The sequence below is a fragment of the Saimiri boliviensis genome, chromosome 5, assembly GCF_048565385.1.
Source record: "Saimiri boliviensis isolate mSaiBol1 chromosome 5, mSaiBol1.pri, whole genome shotgun sequence".
Lineage (NCBI taxonomy): Eukaryota > Metazoa > Chordata > Mammalia > Primates > Cebidae > Saimiri > Saimiri boliviensis.
This window is the reverse complement of record NC_133453.1, coordinates 74,867,423-74,889,044: the sequence shown is the minus strand read 5'-3', so window position 1 is coordinate 74,889,044 and position 21,622 is coordinate 74,867,423. Positions and strand designations below refer to the sequence as shown.

Below are 21,622 nucleotides of genomic sequence, written 5' to 3'. Positions count from 1 at the left end.
TGTTTACTAAAAATATAAAAATTAGCTGGGGATGGTGGCATTCACCTGTAGTTCCAGCTACTGGGGAGGCTGAGGCACAAGAATCACTTGAACCCAGGAGGTGGAGGCTGCAGTGAGCCAAGATTGCATTACTGTACTCCAGCCTGGGCAATAGAGTGAGACTTGTCTATGATGGTCTGTGATGGTTCCACATAGCCACACAAATGGACTATGCCAGAAGGGTACTCTGGACATTCACAAGAAACTTCCAGCCAACCCCATAAATGGATAGAAGTAGTTCAAAGATTTAAAGAGTTTTATTTGGTTTGGTTTCTTCACAGCAGAGAAAACAATAGGCAAAGCCCTTCATGGTAAGGCAGGAACAGACAAAAAACTTCAAGCAGGGGTTAATACAGGATGTTACACAAAACATTTTCATAGAAGCTAGAAGTTCCAAAGTGAGAGACAATGTAGCTGAGTAGTTGCTATGGCAACAAAAATAAACTTTATACCAATATTCCCGTCATCATATAACTATTCTTTCTGCTTGCTGGGAGTTTTCACTGGTATTTGAGTCCAAGAAAGGAAAGAAAGAAAGAAAAAAAAAAAAAAAAAAAAGACTTCTGAGGCTCATTCTCAAAGAAGAAAATAGGAAGCTGATTCAGGGACATAGGCTACAGCTGATATCTCCTTTGATACAAAATAAATAGCTAGAGGAAATCCTCCTCTACAACAAAAGGTGTTTTTTTAAAATAATAAAAAATGCTATTTTTTAAAATACCAGGCAGGTATAAAACAGGCAACTAAGATGATTAAGGAATTGAAATGAAGCAGTCACTTTAAAAAAGATAATATATCTAATTTTTCAGAAGAATAATGTCTTAAGTTCGAGTTCCAGTGTTTCTATGTATTATATAAAAATAATTCCAGTTAACAAAGTTGAATTTGCTGAATACAGAAATGAATTAGGAATGTGTATCAAAACTTCACAAGCCCAGAGGGCTTTTCCTACAGTATGTTTGGAGTCCTTTCTGACTGCTCATATTCCACACAGTACTTCGATGCACGTCAAGTGCAAGGCACCTTACTAGAGAACATAGGAAATATATTAAAATATGGAGTCCTGCAACAAAAACACACAAAATAACATGAATACACAGTGTCCTAAAAGTCATGCCAAATAAAACAGAGCATACAACTGGGCAGAGGGATAGAAAGTCACATGCTGGGGGAGGTGGTCTTACGGGACATGAACTTGAGATGCTAAGGTAGACTGAGACATTTCTGGAAAACTAGATGTATGGCCAGAAGCACGAGGAGCAGGGGATGGCTTGGAAAATGGCAGGAAGCTCAGTTTCTCAGGTGGCCCAGGAGAAGAAGCTCAAGCCATAGTCAGTGATGACACTAAAAAAAAACTTCCTAAATTAAAACTCTGGAATCACACGTGTAGGGCCTGTAGGCACTGTCTTCTGTTTCCCTCGGGCCTTCGAGCCAGCATCACTTCGCAGAATGGCTTCACTGCCACCTTCACAAACTCTTTCTCACCAAACCTCACCCACACCACTCTAACGATTTCCATTGTACTTCTTTAACTGCTGATTCCCAAAAAGCTGGGTACACCATTCTTAACACTTCTTATGAAAGCATCCTCTACTTCCTTGCCTTAATGTAGCTTGCCTTTTTCTTGATTATGCCATCATACACTTCTCAAATGGACTCTATTCATTCTCTGCTTACCTCTGCAGACCAGGGAAAGGAAACCAGTCAGCATTTTCCCGAATCCCTTCTGCTCTAATGTATGACTCTATTCATTGACAACCACTCCTTTGCCCTCAAGGTTCTCAGCTACTACCTATATTACCACTTTAACACTGTTAATCACTTACCTTCGAGTTACCGTCTACAAACACTCAGGAATTTGATATCTCGCTCACAGTGAGCTTATCTTTCCTTACTGCTGTCACTACTCTTTAAATTTCAATGCCCATATTGATAGTCCATTCAACATCCTACCTAGTTCACTGGCCTTTTCAAATCTGTACTTCATTACCATTAGGACCTTGTCATTACCTGAAACATCTCCACATCAGAAAAATCAAACTTACCAAAAAAATAATGATTATAACATATCAAATACAAGTTCTGAAGATCTAACGCATGGCATGGTTACTATAGCTTATAATACTGTATGATACAACTGAAATTTGCTAAGAGGGATCTTAAATGTCCTCATCACAGACACAGAAAAAGGTAACTGTATGAGGTGATGAATATGTGAATTAACAGTGGTAATCATTTTACAATGTAAACATAAATTAAAACATATGTATCTTAAACATATACAATTTTTATTTGGCAATTATAACCTCAGCAAGGCTAGGAGAAAAAAGAAGTATCCATCCTCTGAATATAGCTTCTTATACCTTTCTATTTCTGCATCCTCTGCCTGTGACCTTGAGCCCCGAAATAAATACCCTAACATCATTTAAATGCCATCCATCATTGAGTACTTGGAGAATCACCAGGGCTACACTTTCACCTACAACCCAAATTACTTTGCATCCTTGGTCTTCCAGCTTATATGGCTCATAACATCCCAACTTGTATTTACTGTAATACCTTCCCCACTCCCATAGAAGCTTCTGAAAAAAGTAAACTGTGCAAAATTATTCCATTGTTGATTTCATAGTGTCTTCTAAATTTCTAAATTTCTACATTTCTAAATTTCTACAACCAAACTTGAAAATAAACTACTAGAATTTGAAAATGTGAGAAGCCCATTATATTGAATAAAAATATCAATCACTGTAACAGACACTTGTCAGATGCTTTCCTGGCCTCCATTTCATACTTTTTGCACAAGTTAACAGTCCTGGTGACTAGATGGGATTGATTCCCATAACCTACCCACATAAGTGGGCACTGATTGGCCTAAACCAAGTAGAAAGTTATTCCAAACTTACTACTGTAATTGACAAAACCTAAGCCTAAGCCAGCTAGAGATTAACATTACTCTGGCCATGAGGACTGCTTTGGAAACTCGCTTAAATCTAATTCAGAGTCAGGCCAAAAGTCTTGTTTGACAATCAGAAAAGAGGTTTTCTTCTCTAAGAAAGACAGATATGCAGATGTAACATTTGGAGCTGCTGCCTCCTTTGTGCTCCACACATCATAAGGCCTAGTTTCAAACACAGCTCTGTACCTTAAAAAGAAAAATCTACAAGTTGCCGATAAAAACAACTTTCAAGGAGATTATGAAAATTACATGAGATACATGCAAAGAGTCTTCCACTGGGTTATCAAGGCCCACTTTCTCCCTCTAGAAACACCTATGAGCTGGAGAACAGACATAGAAGATATGACAATTTAGGCTGATTCAGTTTTACGGTTAGTGACATGTCTGGTAAAAGTTTGTCTAGGAAGAAGGAAAAGCCTGAAATTGAGCTAACTATTGAAAGGAGTTAAAATGACTAATGATGGAATTTACACAAAATACAGAAATAAAGCATGATGATTTTAAAAGATTTAAAAGATTTTAAATCTTTTAAATAAAAGTTTACACACATGTAATCCCAGCTCTCTGGCAGGCCAAGGCAGGCAGATCACTTGAGGCCAGGAATTCAAGACCAAGCCCAGCCGGGCCAACATAGTGAGATCCCATCTCTATGTTTAACCAATAAAAGACAGATCACTAGAATAAAAAGTTCAAGACATGTACAGAGTGGTAGAAAAGGTTCAGTAGGAAAGGTAGGAAAACAAGAATTTGTTAAGTGAGTGGAATTTCTGAATTTCAGAATATGGTAATTTCAGTTAGTAATAAAGGAGATTATCTGCAGGAGTAGAGGTTTAAACACACACACACACACACACACACACACACACACACACACAGACGTGTGCAGCGGTGCATGCTTGTAGTCCCAGCTATTTAGGAGGCTAAAAGTAGGAGGATCACTTAAAATCTAAGAGTTCAAATCAGGCCTGGACAAGACCTGGCCTCAAAAGACAAGCAAGATCTTGTCCCAAAACTAAAACAAAAATAAAACACATTAAGATAGGGTATTAGATTGGTCATACACCCTGTTTTAATAGAGATCATGAGGACAGGAGGTCATAAGGGGGTGAGATCAAAGCTGGCTGCAGATGGAGTGGTGGTGGAAATGGGGGAGAAATGACGTGGCAGGTAGATGGAGGCCAAGAGAGTGGTCACGTGTGTTTAGCCAGATAGTATCCAAAGTAGTTAGAACTTTTGGTCATACGAGACTGATAGAATATGAAGCAAAAATGGGGCATGAGAAAAGCCAATGTTACCTCTGTGCTAAGGAGAGTGAATACCTTCCAAAGGAAGTGCAATGTTTTTGAGGAAAAAGAATATGTGGAGAAGGAGCGGGAACTGTGAGGTTGAAGTGTTTGGCATAGAGGGGAGCTCAGAGGGTATGTTAGAATACTTAGCTATTCCATCAAAAGTCTGTATTTTGAGCATTTGTATTATTTCTATTCAGATTTAGAATAAGTAAGAATATGAGATTTAAGGACTACTTAACTCTCTATTTGAAACAAGATCATCAGCAAGCCTATTTCTCATATCAAAACCTAGATCATAATTGCAGACGTTCTCTCTGCAGTTACCCCCTTTAAAGGATATTTTGAAAATAAAGTAATTGAGCAACCGGGTAATTCCTAGCTAAGGCAACTGTATTTTTTTGTTTGTTTGTTTTGCCTTTAAGTTGACATTTTACACACATTGGACTGATAAAAAAAAAAAAAAAACCTGAATACTTCCAAAACAGCCAGCTGATTTTTACTTGTTTTTAAAGCTTGCCATTTGTTTTTTTCCTCCCTATATTCAAATACATAAGGGAAAATAGATGAAGGGGAAAAATACATAATTTCAGATTCTTAAATAATGTTTCTTTCAACGTTGTTTCATTATAATGTTAATGAGAAAAGAAATCAATTCATGCTGGGGCCACCATCTGTGTGGAGTCTGCACTTACTCTTCATATCTGCATGGGTTTTCCCCAAAATGGCTGTCTTCCTCTCACTTCCCAAAGATGTGTATGTCAGGTTCATCGGTCTACATTGTCCCAGGGTACGTGGGTGTGGGTGTGTGTGACTGCACCCTGCAATGGGATGGCATCCTATCTAGGGAGGGTTCCTGCCTTGCACGCTGAGCTGTTGGATATGCTCTGGCCATTCATGACCCTAAATTGGATAAGTGGGTAAATCATTATCCCACTTGATTTATTAACCTTTCTTAAATGTATGCATAGCTCACATTTATTTTAATGTTTAATAACATAACAGTTTAGGGTTTTATTTAAAATTTTGGTGATGCTTTTGTGACCAGAAATGTCATACGAACTTAACTCTTGTTTACATCAATTAACCTATGGTAAAACTGGTTTTCTTATACATCATTTTTAAGCTGCAGTTTCACCAAACCCAGTGACAACAGAAATTGAGGACTTAACTGTACAAAGAAAAAAATCTGAGAGACAAATATCTGAAATTAAATAGCAACAAAGAGCCTCCCTACTCAATTGTTTCTCTTAACTTATACACTGGGTATCTCACACTTGCCTGCTACATATAAAAGCATTTAATAAGCAAAGAAGAAAGCTGTAAGACTCTACAAGGAACTCCAGAAAAGACAAGATGGGTTACATAATACATCATTGATCACTGAGGGCAAAAATGCTTTGGAAGACTCTCCACCTCTCTCTAGAAACTAATTAAACTTTTGAGAGTTTTAGGCACCCGAGTCAACAACAATGCCAAAACACCAACTCCAGCTTAGGAACACTTCCTTCTTTTGCACACTTCTGCATAACTTGAAATATATTATAATGTGCTCTCCAAAAGATTATTCCAATCAGAAGTCTCCAGTTAAGTTCATATCTAAATTACTCTCCACTCAGAAAAGTTATGTATATAAATACATACATATAACAATATATTCTCTATACAGACTTGATTCTCTGCAGCCTATCTTTGAAAAAGTACAGAATGCTCTGCCAGAGATATAATAGACTCAGAACACTCTCCTAATGTTATATCTGCTGATTATTTTTGTTGGTATTTTGGAATTGAGAGCTAGAGTTTAGCTAGAGAATTATTTATTCACTGAGAAAGTCTTTAATGACGTGGTTAAAAACAAAACAAAATAAAACAAACAAAACTTCCACATGACACATGACCAGAAAGACAAAGCCACATTTTAATGACAGCTGGGAGTGAGGGAGCTCAGGAAATAAAGCAATGGAGACAAAGCAAGGTCTCATCCCATTGCTAACAGACAGACAGACAGACAGACAGACAGACAGACAGATAGATAGATAGACAGACAGACAGACAGTTTTATTTTTTTAATATGGTGGGTAACCTCCATACCAACTGTCTTCCTGCATGCCTACCTGAATTGCAGAGGCTAAAATGCTAACTACTTCTCTTCCCAGGCTCTCTTACCTCCAGACATCTGTTAGTTAGGTATGCCATCATGTATAGCGCTGTCTTTGTGATTCCTAGAAGTTGCTTTAGGAGCAACTTCTCCACCTTCCTGCTGGTAGCAGAGGTAGCAGCACCTCTAGCAGGTCAGACAAATGGTGTCGCCAGACCTGAAAACACAGGTGAGGTTCTGCTCCTCCAAACTGCCAACCTTTTTATGAGTATTGAATCCCCTGTTTGCTTTTCTTTTTGTTTGTTTGTTTAAAACAACTGGCTTTTCTCTTGTTTTCTGAAAGTAAAAACTGACTGATCATGTACATTTGTATTTCAATATCAAAGTGAGTCAGATAAATGCTCAATTATTTTAATTTTTTAAATCCACAGCCTCTTTTGATAAACATGTAAGAGCAGCTACTTTAAGTAGTGAGTAGATACACTTCCCAAACCAATTCCCATTGGCCCTTTCCCTTTCTCTCCCTTTCTCTCTCTCTCTCTCCCTCTCTCTTTCTTCTTTTGACAGAGTCTCACTCTGTGGCCCAGGCTGGAGTGCAGTGGTACAAACTTAGCTCACTGCAGCCTCTGCCTCCTGAATTCAAGCTACCGCCTCCCTGGTAGCTGGGATTACATGTGTGCACCACTGCACCTGGCTGATTTATTTTTATTTTTATTTTTTTGTACAGATGTGGTCTCACTATGTTGCCCAGGCTGGTCTCAAACTTCTGGGCTCAAGCCATCCACTCTCCTTGGCTCCCAAAGTGCTGGGTTTTAGATGTGAACAACTGCGCCGGACCTGTTTGGCTCTTAAAAGGTTCAAGTTAGCAATTCGGCCACCACATAATTAGAAACGGAAGGCGTTTCACAATAGGAACATGACTAAGAAACAAATAACTCAAGTTCAAAAGATGTAAGGCCAAATTTAGACTCTATTATTCATTATGTAACCTTAAGTAAATCACTTAACCTCCAAGCCTTAATTTCCTCAACTTTTGAATTGAGTAGTACCAATCAAATCGTGTTTAGGTTAAATTACACATGTAATGTGGGGTGTTAAATATCATTAGAGGAAAAAGACATAATTTTCTCTTTTAAAGTATTTGTAACATCAATTTTGTACTTATGCTTTACATCTAGAAGGATAACTTTTGAGCATATACTCTTTCCCCCTGGAAATGTCACTCCTCAAACATGCCTGTGCTGAAATCAATATACAGGAAGATGAAGTGATGTACTCTGCTCCACCTCAGGATTAATTCCATTCCTAGGCCCACTCTATTCTGGAATCTCTCCTTGGAATGAACATTCCACTGGGAGACACGCCCTACAGTTCCTCCCCATAAACATTCCTACCCCAAAACTCCATTCAACTCCCAATCAAGGATCACCCAGTCTGAAAAAAAGAACCACAGCTTATCTTCTGCTTCTTACTTTTGAAAAACAGTCCTAAGATAATCAGCCTTTGGAATCCTACCAAAAGGCAGAAACTCTTAAATTCATGCCATGGGCCAGACCCCTGAGTAGAATGTAATTCAAACCTGTGAAAAACCAAATTTATTCCTTCTGGAGTGATTTATGCACTATTTAACTTGTTAAACAGAAATTTGTTTAGCTAGAACAAAACTCTGCTACATGATAGTGGCTTATAAACCTTTTTAAGGGAAGGTTTCAAGCTCTTCTTTAATTTTTTTTTTAAGAGGGAAGTTTATGCCATTTTATATTTATAGCAGTACCAAAACTGAACCTTTTACAAATCTCATAAATGTGATTCTTTAACAAAACTCTTTAGTAGGTATATTCATGTTATTTTTGACATATATTTTATTATTCTGAAAAATACCAAATGAAAGCAAATGAGAAATTTTGAAAATAATTCCCTAATTCATCTATATTCTTATGTTAGATCCTTTTTGCGATCTTCAGAAAACTAAATGACTGAAATCACTAGTGATCTGAAAACACGTTCTACTTTCAGAGACTTTTGTTGTTATAACTTCTGTGTTAAGTTCCTTGCAAAATTCCTTTCCAATATTAACAGGTCCACATGGGACAAGGAAAAAAATGCAAAGAAAAGAAAAATCATCCTAGTATGTCATGGAATAAAAAAGACATTTGCATGAGGAACCATTTAACAATTCAAAATTAAGCCTATTTCATAGCAGACTGGTAAGACAATAAGCATATTCCTCTGTAAACTATGACGGAGTATGGAAATCATTAGCGTCATCTATTGGAAAAGTAATTTTCAATCACAGATTAGGAATGTGTATGCGTTTTAAAATTAAATTAAATAAAAGTAATGTTATAGAAAGTTTTATCAGATGGCTAAAATGGCTTTTGACATAAATATCAATCATAATTATTAATCACAATTAGGTTCCCCTCCATTTGGTCTTGTATTTGTTAATACAAACAGGTCACACTTACTTAGAAATCATAGAGTAAATTTGAAGGAAGTTCACAGCAGAGCTCTCTTTGTTAAATAAAAGAATTGCCTGCCTATTTAAGGTGCCAATTCCTTTGAAAAGAAAAATCCAGACCTCAAAACTGAAGGGGTGGAAGTTGAACCACAGCCTTCTGATCTGTATCCTGGTGATAGCAGTACCTATTTTTACAGCGTCATTGTAAGGCTTAAATTATGCATACCATAAATCACTCCACAGATGCAAGGTAAAAGAAAACTGCATTTGTCTAAATGCTCTGTATTAAGTTTAAAAAGAATGTCCTTGAGTTTTGGAGGTATGTTATACCTAGGTAAAAAATTATACCTAGGTAAAAGCTTCTGGTAAAAATTTCTGGAAGTATACAAATAAAGTTCATTTCAGTTATTGCAGAGGGAAGGGCAGCGAGATGGAGTAAGGAGGGTAGGGAAGAAAAAATCGATCAGATTTAGGAAAATGCAGACACATCTCTGCAGAGTCATACAAGACTGGACCTAGAATTCTGACATTTTGGTGACCTTTTAACGAGGCACAAGGATGGCCTAGCAAATTTAATTCTACTTGTTCAGTCAGGTGCACACTCCTGAACAAGGCAGTGACAGGGAAAGGAAAGAGAAAGAACAAGACTTACTGGGGCTCGGTACATACGCAGAATGAGTACTTGAATTTCCCAGGAATCACAAGGCAATTTTGTCCCCTCACATGAAGGCTGATGGTTCACAGTCACAGACCTATTGCCCTAGAATGCTCTAGTGTTCTCCCATTAAGTTGACACCATTTACATGTAAGAGTGAAAGACATTGTTGAATTCACAAATCTTTACCCCACACAAGTACTAATGTTTAAGACTTAGTATTGTTAAGAAAAGCAAAGAAAATGAATTTTTAAACCCTCTAAATCAATGCCAAGAGCAAGAGCCAATAAAAACAAAAGTGAATTGTGAGAAATACTTATCACAATGACCAGTCTTCACTAAGCCCACTTCCTTCTAGGACTCTTCTCATCTTCGTCTCTAGGGAAAGTTGGTTCCACATATCAAGTAATCAAATATGCTTATTCTGAAAGGGAAGCTACCCTAAATGTCTCTTTAAAGGCACTCTTTTATAATAATGTTCTAAAGGAGAACTTTTAGAAATGTTTTTTAAGAAGCAATACAGTATTTTGAAGCACTCACAAGGCTAAAAGGACATAAACTGAAAATTATTTTATAGAAGAATATGCATATATATGAGGAGAGTGAGAGAGGAGAGATATTACATGGCAAAATAATACCTTTTTACCTTTGACAAAAGTGTGCAATTCCCTCAAAGTTTAGTAAGTAAAAATGAATTCGATGTTAATTTAAAATATTTTTCATGGCATTATTGTTAATCGTTTTTATTAAGTTGTTATATTTTATTAAATTGACCATTGTAAATATCTCCTAAATCTTTCTTACCCCCCCCCCCAGTAGCTAGATTAACCAATGACCAGCTGCCAGTTAAATTAATTCTCTTCAGGATCATAAGCTATGTCTTCATCACAACTTCTTACAGGCTTTAAAAGTCTATTTGTATTTTTTTTAATCATACAAAACATACAGCTATAATGTCTAAGGTGTTTTACTGTTTCCTTGAGACTAAAGGCGCCACATTAGGAAGCCTAAAATGGTAAATCCATAGTGTTAGAGAAAAAGCCCTGATAGTAAATAGTATGATAAACAATCTTAAACTATACATTTTCTTTAAAATCTGAATTATTTCAAAGTTACACTTAAAATTTTATTTTTAATGTACAAGGTTTTTAATAGACTGAAAAGTTATGATTCTTTAATATATAGTGATATCAGACATAAGAAGTAGAAGTGTGTCAGACTTAGAAAGCCTTCAGTTTTGAGGTCTGGATTTTTATTTTCAAAAGAATTGGCACCTTGAATGGGCAAACAATTCTTTTTCTTAATAAATAGAGCTCTTCTGTGAACTTCCTTCAACTTTACTCTGCCATTTCTAAGTAAGTATGACCTTCTGTTTATATTAATAAATAGAAGACCACATGAGAATGTGAGAAAGGACATAGCTAAGATGAAAATGAATCAACATGAAGAAGTGAAGAGCATTAGCAGAGAAAAATCAGTGGACAAACCAGAATAACCAAAACAGCATTTCATTTTGGTATAAACAAATGCATACAGAAATCAACCATCTAGAATTCTATACATTGAGGAAAATAGGAATAAACTCTGGAGAAGTTTGCTTTATTTTACTTATGAATATTAATATCTTCTAACTTTCTACAATGAGTATTGTTTATAATAAAGTATTTTTAATATATATTTTCTGTAATAAAAAACTTTAATAACCTCTTCAGGCAACCAATCTCTTATAAAATTTTATGGTGTGTGATGACAAATAAAGTTGTTGCCCTCCCAAAAAAATATCAAAAATGGGAGAGGAAAGGGAAGGTCAAGGGGGAAACATCGCTTGAGGCCAGGAGTTTGAGGTCAGCCTGGGCAATATAGTGAGACTCTCATCTCCACAAAATGTTTAAAGATCAGTAAGGTGTGGTGGAGCACACCTGTACTCCTAGCTACTCGGGACGCTGAGGCAGGAGGATTGCCTGAACCCAGCAGTTCAAGGTCACTGTGAGCTATGATTGCACCATTACACTCCAGCCTGGACAACAGAATGAGACCCTGTGTCTAAAAACTTTTCTCAAAAGAAGAGAAAGGGATTTAGTGTCAATAAAATTATCTGATGAAAAAAATAATTGAAAAAATTTCACATTTGATATTGCCCATAAAGCTTCTAAAAGTCAATGCTATTCACAAGGCTAGAAGGAAAATTTATTAGTTCTGGGAACTTTGTTGATGTCATTAGTTACGGGTAGAATGTCAGTGTAACTCAAAATCGTCTCATATGCAGGCATTACTACACTAGGCAATGTTGGGCTTCCCTAATGGCTGAAATCTGCCAGGTTTAAGTGGGAGACGGGGTGATAAGAGGTAACGGAGGGCAAAAGATGGAGATGCAAGCTTCTCCCCTTAAGCTACAACCCAAAACACCATTTGCCACCATTAATAACTTGGGACCAGTTGCTAAAAATCTAAACAGCTTCTAGCAGAATTAAGAGATGTTATGAAGAGAGGTCAGCATGTCTTTCATGTGCCATAGGTATGATTTAAGTTCTTGTAAGTTTTACAAATCAGAAGATAAAGTTGCATGCAATGCAAAGTGAGTATCAAGTTCATGTTTTACATAGTTTCTAGGTTGAATATGCTGGTACAACTTGTCACTTTTTCAAAATAAAAGATGCTATGTGAGTTATCCCCAGTCTCTCAGTTCCAAATGTACCCCTTCTGAATTCCTTTAAGCATCTCTTCTTTAAAGGAAGCATGATGTTATGTCTCCTTATAGAGAGCACTGAAGGGACATTGCAGAGGAAAAAGTTTTCTGGGATTTCCTGCCTGGCCTGAGGTGGTAAGGGGTGCGGTTATGAAGATATCTGGCAGAGCCTGCACTAGCCATAGTACAGAATACAGTCGATCCAATTTTGCAGCCTCACCTGGAAATAACCCTTCTACTTTACTTTTGTTATACAATGAATATGCTCACACAGACTGAATGCTCTACAGGCCTCCTGCCTGTGCTGGTGTCTGGACTCCCTGGCAAGGTTTAATTAAGGGACCTTGCCTGCCCATAGCTGCCTGTGGCCTGGAAGGTCATGCACCCAGCAGCCACTCTTTCCACAACTTCTACCCACACCTTCACCACCCATGCCTCCCTATCCCCACCATCCCGTGCACCAAGAATGACTTCTGTTCTGTCTAGCACTGGGAGTCTCGCACATGTATGCCAACTGTTGCTGACTGCCTGCTCCTACTTGCTCTCCAGAGGGTTGCCTATTTGCCCAACAACTCCAAACTAGCTTGAGTCTGGCTAAATTTCAAGCTTCTCCAACAGGCTAAAGCACACCTTCTCCAAGGTCTGAACCCTTTACAATTTTGTTCTTCCTAGATTGCTTGGTCCCAGCCCTAAGGTGCCATATGTTTCCTTAGACATACTCTTTTATCATAATTAATAATTCTTTATATTAAGCTTCTCATTTAATCTATCATGTGATTTCTATCTCTTCTTGGACTCTTACTGCTACAGTTGCCAAATAACATAGTCAGCTTTCTCAGAAATATGTAATAAGAAATTAACATAAACACCAATTAGCCTATAACTATTTATTCTGCCACTTCTCTGATCAGTCACAAGCTCACCCTAAAGACTAGAATGTCTGAATAAATTCTTCATTGGCTTCCAATGACATTATTATGTGATACAGATGAGCTAGGGATTAAAACACTTCTGTCACTCTGACATGGCATTCATGTATATTAAAAGACAAAAGTCAAAAGAAGATGGGGGGAAGAAGCGAGCCTGATGCAGGGCTGCTGCTCTGCTAAAAGCCTATCCATAACTTATTACTACTCAGCATCTCAGCTTTAAAGACATGTAAACACACCTGGGTACTCTAGCCAAAAACTGTGCACCATATTCAATAAGCTAATCAGTTTCTTTGCTACTCATCAAGGTTGAACATTAGCAAGTGACTTTTTCAGAAAGTTCTAAGCTATTAAACTACTTACTTTTTTTGCTCTATCTATTGTATAATGAAGCCACTATTTCTTATGCCACTATATGGTAGGGATAACTTTGGGTCCATTTAAATATATTCTTGTTAAACTCACTAAACAAGCCTCTGAATTAAGTAGGTAAATCAACCGTACATAAGACAGAAAAAAACCTTAGGATTATTAAACAATATATCAGGATTAACAATATTAGGATTATTAAACAATATAAAATGGTAATTTTAAAGACAGAGCTTAGATTCAAATTCATATCTTTCTGACCTTAAAGTCTATGCTCTTTCATTTCCTCATGACCATGCATCCAATCTGGCTTCCAGATACTCATCCTTCATCAAAATGAGGTACAACTGAAATGCTAGTGAGTTTTTTTGAAGAAGTTCTTATTACATATTTTTCTTAGTACAGTACATATTTCTTCCAGAAAACCAAGAGGGAATATAGAGCACTTTTCCTCCACTTTCGAAAAAGCAAGAGAACACCTTCTTCCTTCATAGCAAACACAAAATTAACCATTTCTTTACTTTCTTTTTCCTTATACAAGAACATGTAATCGCAGATACAAATGTTACTAAATATCTTCAGTTTTAGGGAAAACCAGATTGGAACTGAAACTGTATAACACTATCTCTATTTGATTATACTATGCCAGAACATGATTAAAACTTACATTGAAAGGATCAATTATTACAGGAGATTGGGTCAGAAATCCATGGTTATACTGGCTTGTGCTTGACATACCTAAAACCTGTAACAAAGTGACCAACAAATTTAAAAGAAAATGTATATGCCTCAGTTACAACATAAAAGCTTTCAATACTCTCATTGCAGAATTCTGGCTAGATAAACCAGTTTTAAAGCAGTAAATTAAAAAAAAAAAATCTAAGACTCTTATGTAAATTAAGGGAGTTTGTACCTTCTTTAAAATATCTGTCTCCACATCTCAGCATTTACTTTGTTATATAAAAGTTTAATTGTGAAATATCAAATTATCATCATAGACATACAAATTAATTTTCTAAATATCGATCCTCCACTTCTCCCTAGAGTTTGCCAAGGCCGCCAGCAGAAGCAGTCTCAAATACCTCAAACCTACATATGTAGATAGAACACCGACTCCTCTTCTTTAAGAAAAATTGTCACAAATAGATTACTCTGATGTCACATACTCAATTACAACTACTCAAGCCAAAAAAGGTTAGTTTTCTCTAATGAATACTTAAATGAGACCATAATTAAAGGCTGAGTATTCAGGGCTGGGAAAAGAGTTGTACTGTCATTTTCTTGACAGGGAGTGGACAAGGGAAGAATGCTGCAAGATCTCAATAATACTCAGGTATCTGCTAACAAAACATATTTAAAATGTTTTACAAACTATTTAGTTCTAGTCACAGCAAAAGAAACTGGTCTTTCTTCAAGTTTCATTTGAGGGGTAAGCAAGTGGTTGCTTACTCTGCCTTAACAGAATGCAGCTATAAAACCCAGACAGAATGCATAAAGCAACAATTTGAAGAATCTGAAAAATAATTTGAAAAGCAGCTGAACAACTACTTTCATCCTCCAGTATATCCCAGCTTGGATTCGATGCAGCCTAAACTCAGAAGCAAAGGATTAGAAGGAATACAAGGAGCTGCTCTATAGCTCAAGGCCAAGGAAAAGGAATACCTTAGAACTTAAAAGTAAAAAAAAAAAAAAAAAAAAAAAAAAAAAAGTACTCCTAATGCACAGAGGGAGTTGCCCTTTTTTATTGATTGAAAATGAGAAATATCTCCATATAACAGCAATAAACAATTTTTTAAAATCTCCAAATGAAAATACTTGACTGTAACTCCATCAAAATATGTAGAGGATCTGTATTTTGAAAGCTACAAAACATAGAGGAAGGAAATCAGAGCTGACCTAACTAAATTCAGAGCCATATCCTGTTCATGGATTAGAAGATGGAGTATAGTGAAGATTCTTTTCAAATTGATCTGTATTTTTAACATGATTTCAGTCAAAACTCCAGTGGGATTTCTGTAGATATAGACAAGCAGATATTAAAATACACAGTATCCTAAAGAAACAAGAACTTAGAAAAATAAAAGAAAATCCTTCCCTGTGTCCATGTGCTCTCATTGTTCAACACTCCAGAACTTAAAGTAAAATTTTTTAAAAAAGAAAAAAAATCCCCAAAAAGAATAGTAAGCTGGAGAACTGATACAACTCAATTTCAAGACATATTATAGAGAATATGTAAAATATATTCAAAATGTTTTACACATTATTTAGTTCTAGTCACAGCAAAAGAAACTGGTCTTGCTTCAAGTTTCAGTTAAGAGGGGTAAGTGAGCTACAGGAATCAAAACAATGCAGTATTGACAAACAGACACTTAGATCAATGCAACAAAATAGAGAATCTAGAAATAGAGCCACATGAACATGAAGCAACTTGTTTCTGATAAAGGTTTAAAGGCAATTCGTTACAGAAGAATAGTTTTTCAACAAATAATACTGGAATAATTGGACTGTATGCTAAAAAAAAAAATGAATCCAGACCTAAAGCTTATACCTTTAATAAAAATTAACTTAAAATGATTAGTACAACTAAATACAAAACAGAAAACTGCAAAACTTAAAAAAAAAAAAAAAAAAAAAAAAAAGAAGAAGAAGAATACATTCATGATCTGGATTTAGGCAACAAGTTCTTAAACAAGACACCAAAGCATAATACATGTTTACGAATTGGTAAATTGGATCTTACCAAAATTAAAAACTTTAGCTCTATAAATACACAAGAGAATAAAAAAGACAAGCAACAGTCTAGGAGAAAATATTTGCAAGTCACATATCAGACAAATAACTTGTATCCAGAATATATAAAGAACTTAGAATATTCTGCAGTAAGAAAATAACCCAAATTAAAATTTGGCCAGAGACTTAAACAGTTTTCTCCAAAAATTATATACAAATGGCAAATAAGCATACAAAAAGCTTTTCAACAAAAAGTGCCTTTATGAAAATGTAGATTAAGAACAAAATGAGATCTTATGACATATGTATTACAATAGCTAACATAAATACCAATGATACTATGTTGTTAAGGATGAAGATCAAATAAAATTCTCATGCACTCCTAGTAGAATACAAAATGGTACAGCTACTCTATGGTCTGGAAGTTTCTTATTAAATATATCATAACCCAGCAATTTCTCTCCTAGGCAGCACAAAAAAGAAGTGAAAATTTTGTACTTGAAATAAAAATACTGCACTTGAACATTTTATTCATAATGACCCCAAACTAGAAACAATATAAATGGTATTCAATGGGTAAATAGATAAAGAAACTACAGTACATCCATACTACAAAATACTACACTAAGCGATAAAAAGGAACCGCTGACACACGTAACAGTTAGATGAATCTCAAAGGCATTATGCCGAGAGAGAGAGAGAGAGAGAGAGAGAGAGAGAGAGAGAGAGAGAGAGAGAGAGAGAGAGAACAGTCCTAAAAGGTTGCATACTGTATGGTTCTATTTTTTAAAACATTCATAAAGTTAAAATACAGTGACAGATTAAAGATCAGTGGTCACAAGGTGTTATTGATAGGGTAGGGTCTCATTACAAAGTTAACAGTAAAGGTTTTTTCTAGAGGGATGGAACTAGTCTATGTTCTCGTAGCAGTGGAAATTTTATGAACTTATGCAAGTATTAATCTTCCTAGCACTGGAGCTGAGTACAGTGGCTCACATCTGGAATCCCAACTCTGGGAGAATAAGGGAGGACTGCTTGAGGCCAGGAGTTCAAGACCAGCCTTGAAGGCAACACAGTGAGACCTTGTCTCTATACCCACCCCACCAAAAAACAAAACAAAACAAAAAAAATCAGAAACGTAGCTAAGTATGGTGGCAATACACCTGTAGTCCTAGCTTCTTAGGAGGCTGAGGTGGATTGCTTGAGCCTGGGAATCTGAGATTACAGTGAGCTATGATAGCACCACTGCACATCAGTCTGGGAGAGAGACCAAGACCCTACCTCAATTTTTTTGAATGTAATAAATTCCTAGAAGTGTACATCCAATGAAAGTCAATTTTACTGCATGTTAATTTGTTTAAATGGCCTTATATTCAAAGTTTGAATAGCCTTAACTGATATCCAGACTGCCACACAGTTTTCTATTTGTTCCTGTCCCACCTCCATTTTAAAGTAAAAGTGTCTATGACAGGAGAAAGAAATCACACAAGTAAATAATACTACATTTATGTCTATTATCTGTGAATATGCAGCATATTTCTAGCAGAATAATGGCATCCAGAAGCTGAAAGAAGACTGGGCTACAGAGCAAGCTCCTACAGACACAACCAATCATCTGAACCGCATGTCCTATTTCTTGAGCATTCAAAAAAAGAAAAAATGATCATGTATCTTCTGATTCTTTGTAGCTGCATTTGAAGTAAATATGAAATTGCATTTTAGCTTAGAACCTAGAGTTTAAAAATTAAAACAAAATTTTAAAAAAGTCGTAAAATATTTAACATCTTTTACATTTGTTATAGTCAACTCTCAAATTAGATAGCAGATTAAGCTCACAAATGATTGCTAATGACAAAAGAAAAGTGTATTTGTAGAGAAATGTAAATTGTTAAGAAACTGAAAGTAAAAGACTTCTACTTCTGTAAACCTCACAACATTTGGCACAATACCTGACACATGGTAAGCATCCATCATAATTTCTTTTTTTTTTTTAATTATACTTTAAGTTCTGGGGTACATGTGCAGAACGTGCCAGTTTGTTACATAGGTATATACATGATATGATGGTTTGCTGCATCCATCACCCTAACAGCTACATTAGGTATTTCTCCTAATGTTATGCCTCCCCTAGTTCCCCACCCCCCCACAGGCCCCAGTGTGTGATGTTCCACTCCCTGTGTCCATTCGTTCTCATTGTTCAACACCCACTTATGAGTGAGAACATGCGGTGTTTGGTTTCCCATTCCTGTGTTAGTTTGCTGAGAATGATGGTTTCCAGCTTTATCCATGTCCCTGCAAAGAACATGAATTCATCCTTTTTATGGATGCATAGTATTCCATGATGTGCCACATTTTCTTTATCCAGTCTATCACTGATAGGCATTTGAGTTGGTTCCAAGTCTTTGGTATTGTAAACAGTGCTGCAATAAACATACATGTGCATGTGTCTTTATAGTAGAATGATTTATAATCCTTCGGGTATATACCCAATAATGAGATTGCTGGGTCAAATGGTATTTCTAGTTCTAGATCCTTGAGGAATCGCCACACTGCTTTCCACAATGGTTAAACTACACTCCTAACAACAGTGTAAAAGCGTTTCTATTTATCCACATCCTCTCTAGCATCTGTTGTCTCCTGATTTCATAATGGACCATCTGATAATACCTTTAAACAAAGGTCCACAGATCAAACCTGCACTTCTATAATGTAGGTTAAGTTTGAACAATTCATAAATGAAAAAGGGGAATGTATATTTGCCGCTAATATATTTGAAGGCAAGAGATGATGGAAATGTGGAAAAACTGAGTTTACTTGGCCCAATACAGTAGGAAAAAGCACAGAATTGATGGGAGAAAGGGATTTTACTGAAATCAAAGAAGGTTCTGAGCACAGCTTCCATTGCCTCACTCACTAGATAGTGTTGACTTTCCAAATAAGGTCATTGGGTGATCTGATAAAGTTAGAACAAACATATGTTCAGGTTTTTAGATATAGAAAATCTGTAACAAATTAAAAGTCTGGGATAGTTTATTTTAATATTAAGAGTTTTTAAGTCTTTGAAGTATCTGTATTTTGATATATAACCATTTTGAAAGTCTGCAAAATTCCCTAAAAAACATACAGTTATAGTTACGAGTCGGGAATAACATTTTAAACTAAAACTCACACTTAGGGAATGAGAGGCAGGGAGGAAGGGGAGGGAGGCAAATTGAAAAACGAACAATGAAAGGAAGATATGAGTAGAAGTTTTCTAAAACCAAATAATCAGGTGCCATAATCAGTGCTAAATGATCTTTCTCTTTCTGAAGAACAGAAATTGCCACTTCAAAAGTTATAGATTATAATACATAGATTTTTAATTCAGTTTTTACGACAAGTATTTCCTCAAATATGAGACCAAAAAATGTCAACTACTATAAAGTTGCAGTGATCTTCTGGAACATAAACTTGGTCAAAGGATAAGGATCAAAATTTTTGGAGGAAGTTAGAAAGTAACTTTTATTTTATTTTAGATATGTTGAAGTTTTTGCATATTTCTCTGCCTCTCAATAAATGCATTAGTAATATGTGATATCTTTAAAATTGTTCATCATATGAGATTTAAAAATAAAGTCTGACAAAGAAAAGTAGCCTTGCTTATAATCCTTCATCTAACATATTTTTAGATAAGTAGGCTTATAATATATCTTTTGTCAACATTGTACAAAATATTACTTTACTTCTAAAATATACTTTTAATCAATTTGTCTAATCATAATAATGTATTATTCACACGAGAACAGCCAAGGTAGTAAGCCCTAGAGGCACCTGAAGTTAGTCACAATAGTGACAAGCAAATACCAATAGTCCGGGCCCAGCGGATGAGCCAGGTGCCTATTTAAGAACACATCTCACCCATGTTAGAGGCAGAAAACAACTTCTTGAAGGAAGTGAGGGCTCAACATACTTGAATAATGAGAAAGACACAGCCTAATGAAGGAGGAGATAAAATTCTTCTAGATACTCATGAGAGACAGAGAGAAATATCTTTCAGGAACAGGGATAGCAGGAGATAAGGCTGGGGAAGAGGACCAGGCCCCTATCAGTATCTCACATGACCAATGTTGAGGCCTTACCACACAAAATAGAAAGTACATGTTTTAAGCGAGAAAATGACAGAATCCGAGTTGCATTTTAGGGCAGTTTTTTTGTTGGCAATATGAAAAATGGTTTGGAGGAAAGTAAGATCAGGGACAGGAAAACCAGCTGGGAAACTGTTGGAATCATTCAGACCAGCAATTTCCAGACGTATTGGATCATACAACCCTATGAGTAAAAGAAAAAGAATTGACACAATTTATAAATAACATGTGCTGCTGTATTCAGGGTGCTTTTTTAAAAAATGAAACTGAAAAGAATAATAGAAGTTTGCTTATAAAAACAAAAGTCTATAATATGAAATGTCTGTTTCATATTATATAAAGAACATGTAATATGTTTTATTAATGATATATTTTTAGTAAAAGTGAATGTAAATCTGTATTTCAAATAGTCTGATAACTGCTTTTGGGGGTTCAATTCTTACCAGTTCTGATCATTTCTTATAATGCGGCTGACAAAAAGTTGACTGAAGGATAACTGTCAACTTTGCTGTTTTCCTGTGGGTCACTTCTGCTTGTATTTTCACTGTATTCAACGCACAGCTTCTTTGCAAACATATTTACCTGCCTGGCATGAAGATTCGTTAATAAATAATAAAATGTGTAAAACACTTCCCTGGTTTACATAAACCTGCATTATTCTGAAAGATGCTAACTACACCGAGGCCAACAAGGCAACTCCTAGTGCAGGTCAAATCGACCTGTCCGCCCACAGCCTAACTCTAACACCACACATGGACTCTGACCCACAAAGTAACATTCTAGTGCCTACCTGTGTTTTATTAGTAAAGCTTAACTTCTGATTTTAAAATTACATGTAATAGAAGTTCTAGTGCTTTCTTTTTCATGCCAGTAAGATGACTTTTATGTCTCTTATAATGAGAGACTTTATCTGTCTCCTTTCTTTATGCGTCTCCTTTCTCTGTAGATTCGACTGACAAATGATGATGGCCTCAAGTCACTAAGGAGAAAAGATGCAGATTTTTCCATATTTATTTTTTAAGTTACAAATTTTTAGAGTGATTTAAAGCTTACAATAAAATTGATCAAAAAGTACAAACATATTCCCTGCATCTCCTCCCTGGCATACACAAACAGTTGTCACCATTATACACAAGTTGTATCAGTGTGGTAATTTTTTTTACAACTGACGAACCAATACTGACACATTATTATTAACGAAAGTTCACAGTTTACATTCGGGTTCACTACTTTGGGTTGTAGTTTTACTGGTTTTGAAAAAAATCATTACTGTATCATACATCATGGTT

At 35.9% G+C, this 21,622-nt stretch overlaps 1 protein-coding gene across 8 annotated transcripts in view; it reads right to left on the bottom strand.

Annotated features, from left to right (window-relative positions):
* Positions 1–21,622, bottom strand: part of COBLL1 (cordon-bleu WH2 repeat protein like 1) — a 166,254-nt gene that overhangs the window by 108,398 nt on the left and 36,234 nt on the right. Inside the window, exon 1 of one of the 8 annotated variants that reach the window (XM_010329496.3) lies at positions 14,147–15,161. The exons of the other annotated variants lie outside the window; for them this stretch is intronic. Within the exon in view, the coding sequence (XP_010327798.3) occupies positions 14,147–14,148 (2 nt within the window). The 5' untranslated portion in view covers positions 14,149–15,161. Of the gene's footprint in view, positions 1–14,146; positions 15,162–21,622 lie in introns of those variants that run through there. 8 annotated transcript variants of the gene reach the window in all.